Here is a 5335-nt window from a genome sequence, read left to right as displayed (position 1 = left end):
GACGCGCGCGGCCTCTCCTCCTCCCGCCCCCAGGGCCGAGGCCGTTGCCAGGGAGACGAGACTTGCAGTCCGAAGGGGGGGCTCGGCCCCTTCCGCGCCCTGCACATCCCCGCCGCCGGGCCCTCACAGCCTCTCGGCCGGGGAAGGGACGAAGGGGAAGGGGGCGGCGGGGAGTCCCCCAACCCACCTGCGGGCCAGGGCCGCGACACCGGGGGGACAAAGGCACCCGGAACCACCACAGTCGTTGCTGCCGCCGCCACCGGAAGCGCCTCTCCGGAAGCGCGACCACTGGTCGGAAGCTGCCACTCTCCCGGATATGGTCCCTCCCTCGTCTCCACCGACCTCTCCCTTCCCCCACGCCGACCTGCCATCCCGCTGCAACTGGGGAACGGAAGTGAGCCTCCCGAATCGGATGCATGTTAGGAAGCCGCGCCTCATTGGTGTCCTCGCTTAAGTGTCCCACTAGAAAAAGAGGCTTCGGAGTATTCGTTCCTGGTCCAAGGGCAGCGGGAGCAGGGAACCCTCGCTCCCCTTCTCCACCAAACACCAGGGAGCACCTACCACCTACCGCCTACCACTCCCGCCTCCCTTTGGCAGCCCCAGAGACTACGGCAGCAAGAGAACCAGCCCCTCCTGACTAGAGGAGGAGGATGCCTGATGTGTGGCTATTTCTAGGAGACATTCCGTGTCTGACTCAAGCCAATGGCCCCCATCCCTAGCACTGCCCTTCCATTGACCACACCCCACAACGGCCCTGTGGGTAAGCAGGTCAGGAATCAGTGCCCTAATTCTCAAATATGAAACCTAAGAGACCTCGACGAAGCGACTTGCTCAAAATCTTGCCAGGAGACTGGCCGTTTTAGTCCCTGTTAGCAGTCAACCTCAGTCCCTCCTTGTCCTCTGACCTCCCCATCACCCCTGCAGCCTAGCCCCCCTCCAGCACCCACACGCTCCCCTATTCACTTAACATTCACAAAGCACTTTGAGGCAGTTTAATCTCGCATTTTCCTCATAACAAGTCTGTGAGGTAGGTAGGGCAGGCATCATTATTCCGAGTGGAAGGCTGTGGCTCAGAAACGTTGACTTAGTAAGGGTCAAAAAACTAGTATGGGCTCCTGGTTTCAGTTAGGATGCGTAAAAGCTAGGATGGAGTGGAGCAGCCTGAGAGTCAACTGTGAAGGTTATTCTGCTATTCCTTATGTCATCGCTGATCTTCCCAATTCCTGGTACGGTCTTCAGGGGCTCTGCTCCAGGGACAAGACTCCATACAGAGGCAGGCAGGGCCGCCCCATTCTCTGTCTCAGGGCTACTGGTGTAGCTATGAGGAGGAAAGCTCAGTAACTGCCCAACATGGAGCAAAGGCCAGTTCCATCCCTCCACAGTTACCTCATCGAGAAAACCAACACTTTGGCTGCATGATTCCAGAAGAGCCGGTTGGATCCAGCAAGTGCACACCACTGACCATCCCACAGAGATACATGTATCATTGTGTGTAAATACACATCTGCAACATGCTGGGCCCAGACAAATCCCCATGCCAAATACAATCCATGGACACCTGATAAATAAGTTAGTTCACATTGTCTAAAGCCCAGGGATTTCTGGCAAGGAGGAGGGGCCGTGGAACTGCCACCTCTTAGGGCCCTCTCAGGGAGCCAGGGCTCTTCTGCCGGGCTGCTTGGAGGAACAAGAGTCAGTCCTCGCCTTAGAGAGGAGGACAAGAGTCAGCAGCTTTTCCTGGCGGTGCAGAGATGAAGCAATGGGGCAAAGGATGAGGAAGACTTCACGGTAAGTCCCCTCCACCCAGGGTCGCCAGGTGCACCAAGCGGACTCAGCATACAGAAAGGTTTTTTGTTCGTTGCTTCTTAACCACTAATGATGGCATAAAGGTCTTCCGGTGGGGGCGGCACAGAGGCCTTTCAGGGAAGTCCCTGGACTCGACCCTGTGGAAAAGAAAAGGAGACATTAGGCTAAAAGGAGGAAACAAGGCTGGGTATGGTGGCTCACACCTGTAATCCCAGCACTTTGGGAGGCTGAGAAGGGAGGGTCCCTTGAGGCCAGGAGTTCAAGACCAGCCTGGGCAACATAGTGAGACCCCCCCTTTGCTATTAAAAAAAAGAAATTTAAATTTTTTTTTTTACTTTTTTAAACAAAGGTAACAATTGAGACAGCCTCAATTTCAGAATCAATGGGTGAGAACTTGCTGAGGTGAGGTAAGTGACTTCCCATCTTCTGGTTCTGGCTCTGTTACTGGCTCACTGCATGGCTTTGGGAAAGCAACAAGCCCCAGCCCCATCCAGAGGCCATCCTCTTAATCTGTAAATGGGATGTTTTAACTACCTTCTGTTTCTCCAGCATGCCTCCAAGATTATCTATGTCTCTCAAATTTCATAGGGGTAAACATGACAACAGGAGGGACAATCTCAGCATCCTAGGTCATCAGCCTCCTCTCCCTGCCTTACCCTAGTTGGGGCATAAGACTCACCTGGGGCCAGAACCATCAGGAGGGGCAGGGTGTTCAGAGTATTGATGGCTTTTCCAGCGGATCCGGTTGAGCAGGACCTTGACCTTGTCCCAGTGGGAAAGATCCCGCTGAGCAGAGAATGAGGGGTCACCACAGAGCCCTCCCCACACTCATACCCCCAGCCAAGCTCCCAGAGACAGCTGTCACCACAGCCAGGACAAGTCACCCACTCCAAAGCAATCAACCTTGTCATTTTCCTGGGGTTTCCACCCACCTCCCCTCCACTCCCTACCCCACCCAGCCCACCATCTTGCTACACATACCCAGCCCCTACCGTGTGTTCCTGGGAGGATGGCGAAGCACGAGTTGGCTCCACCGGGGTCTCTGGCAGCCTGGGAGGGTTGGCAGTGGGCACACCCACCTTTGGGAGTGAAGCTGCCTTTGCCCCTTCAGAAAGAGAGTCAGGTTACCCAGGGTGCCACGCCATCAAGGTACAGCTCAGGGAGTCTCCCGGGCAGGGAGATGAGGCAGGTAAGGCACAACGACAGGGAGACACAGTTACCCTCACCTGTCTCCTCTGTCTGGTTTAGCAGCTCCCATGGCCCCCGTACCCCATTTCCTGGGGCCGGGGCTGACTCCACCTCGTCAGGATCCTGCACACAGGAAACACTGGGCAATCAGGACCCGACCAGAGGGCTGAGGCTGTTCTGAAGGCAGTCCCGGTTCCACTCCAGGGGTCCCACCCCTCCTCTGCCTCCCCCCACAACGGCCTTACCATCCCCCCACTCACCCCAGGGGGCCTCTGGGTCTGCAGCTGTAGGTAGAGCTGCTGGAGCCTCGCCATCTGCTCCAGCACCAAGCACAGGTGCTCCAGGTAGCGAAGACCCTGCCCGGGGAGGCAGGTCCAGGCTCCAGGACCCAAGCCCCGAGCCTGCAGGACACAGAGAGGTAGGGGAGGCTTCCGAGCCCAACCAGACTCCCAGCCACCCCAGACAGCCGGGCTGGGCTCAGCCAGCAGATGGGGCAGAGCAGGCAGGCAGGCAGAGGAGGGACACACACCTGGCTGGCTCCCCAAAGCCCAGTGAGGCCAAGCATGGCACCAGGCAGGACCACAGCTGCCCACCTCCCCCGTGGCGGTGGCTGGGAGCAGGGTGACACCAGAAGCCATGACACAACCCATCAATTAGGGCCAAGGAGGGCCCCACCCTGAGAGCGCTCCAGGGAGAACTGGGGAGAGTGGGCTGGCTGTCTCCATCCCTCCTCTTTACCTAGCCTGGGAGTCAGCACTCACCATCTCCACTTCTTCCAGGCCAGCCACCAGGTCACTGTCTGCCGCCACGGACTCTTGTGCCCTGGCTCCAAAAAGAGGCACATCACACTCGGGCTGGTGTCGACCTGAAAAGCTGGCGGGGGCCACCGGGAGCCGGCGGGACCGCTCCAGCGCCTGCTCCAGCTTCTGGCTGGCCAGGAGTCGGCCTAGCTGGACGGGGGGCTCAGAGCTCCCCGTGGGCTCAAAGTCCAGAGAGTCCTGAGAAAGGCCTGGTAAGGTGGCCAGGGGGCTGTCCCCGGCTGCCATCTCCACTCCTGAGTCCTGGGAGGCCAGTTTGAGAAGTGGCACCTGCCTCTGGACACCTCTCAGCTCACCACCTTCCTTCCAGGAGTGGGAGGAGCACCCATGAGCAGTGTCCGGGATCCGTCTGTAGGTGCTGGTGACTCCGGGAACAAGGCAACCATGTGCTGGGTCCTCCCCAGCCCCATCTGTAAGGAGAGTCAGCATAAGGCTGGGCAGGCCACCCAACACCCCCAGCATTTCTGGCAGCTGGTGGCACTGCCCCGGGGAGGAGTGTCCTGGGCCAGGAGGGAAGGAAGGACACTACACATTCACAGCCCCGCCCAGACACCACTCCACCTGTTTGGGAGATGCGTGGATGGAGTCCCTTGCAACAATCATCTTTTGTCTTGTCTAAGAGCTGGGGTCTTGCTCTGTCACCCAGGCTAGAGTCAGTGGTGTCACCTTGCATACTGCAACCTTGAACTCTGGAGCTCAAGGGATCCTCCAGCCTCAGCCTCCTGAGTAGCTGGAACTACAGAACTATAGGACTGCACTACCATGCCCGGCTATTTTTTTTTAATGTTTTGTTTTGGGGGGAGGGGTTGGTAGAGATGGGATCTTGCTGTGTGGCCCAGGCTATTCTCAAACTTCTAGCCTCAAGTGATCCTCTTGCCTGGTCTCCCACAGTGCTAGGATTACAGGCATGAACCACAGAGCCTGGCAATAATCTTTAACAAGGAACCCCCACTCCGGGCTGCACACAGGCAAAGCCCTGGCAGGCCATGTCCATCAGCTCCTTAGGTGGCCTCTGCTGGGTGCTCCCCCACCAGGGTCTGCCCACGACCTCCATGTCATTAGCGAGGAGCCACAGGTTTTCAGCTGCTCCCCAAGGGGGAGTAGGACTGCCCGGCCTGGAGGGCACGGAGAGGGAAGCCTGGGGTCTAAACTGCTCTCCCGGGGCCCCGCGGCCTCAGGAGTCAGGATGAAGGCTCTCCTGCAGCTCAAGTGAAGGATTGCGGGAGACGCCAGAGGTCACGGCTGTAGCCATTTAGGGCTTTTGTTCTTTTCAGTGAGAGACGGGGAAGAACGTGTGAGGAGTTTAAAAGGAAAACCCCAGGGGAAAGGAGGGGCCGAGGGGCGGCGCTAGCACCCAGTCTGTCACCCCGTGCCAGGCCTCCTGGGACCTGGGTGCCCTCCTGGGAGGGCGCAGAAACCGAGGCAGGAGGAGGGAAGCCGCCGGGAGGCCCACCCCGCGCGCCGCCAAGGAGGGGGCTTTGGGGGCTGCCGGCCGGGGCCGCGGATTCTGACATCCCGGATGG

At 58.7% G+C, this 5335-nt stretch overlaps 2 protein-coding genes across 4 annotated transcripts in view; both read right to left on the bottom strand.

The window, feature by feature from the left end:
- The window catches only part of CCAR2 (cell cycle and apoptosis regulator 2), a 15129-nt gene extending 14632 nt beyond the window's left edge, over window positions 1-497 (bottom strand). For 2 of the 3 annotated variants that reach the window (XM_008063557.2, XM_021715256.1), the window contains exon 1: window positions 188-397. The gene's annotated coding sequence lies outside the window, so the exon portion shown is untranslated. Of the gene's footprint in view, window positions 1-66 lie in introns of all 3 variants that reach the window. The other variant, XM_021715255.1, reaches the window with a different exon arrangement.
- A 480-nt stretch (window positions 498-977) lies between these two features.
- CUNH8orf58 (chromosome unknown C8orf58 homolog) lies at window positions 978-4055 on the bottom strand. The gene is given in 7 exon segments (XM_008063554.2): window positions 978-1855; window positions 1858-1943; window positions 2486-2592; window positions 2799-2911; window positions 3033-3117; window positions 3255-3395; window positions 3756-4055. Coding segments are annotated over 7 exon segments (948 nt in total). The 5' UTR covers window positions 4041-4055; the 3' UTR covers window positions 978-1724.
- Between the last annotated feature and the right edge of the window lie 1280 nt (window positions 4056-5335).

Source organism: Carlito syrichta, unplaced genomic scaffold (genome assembly GCF_000164805.1).
Source record: "Carlito syrichta isolate Samal-C Ts95f unplaced genomic scaffold, Tarsius_syrichta-2.0.1 Scaffold306946, whole genome shotgun sequence".
In the NCBI taxonomy this organism is placed as follows: Eukaryota; Metazoa; Chordata; class Mammalia; order Primates; family Tarsiidae; genus Carlito; species Carlito syrichta.
The sequence above is the reverse complement of the archived record's forward strand: the minus strand, read 5'-3'. Positions and strand labels throughout refer to the sequence as shown.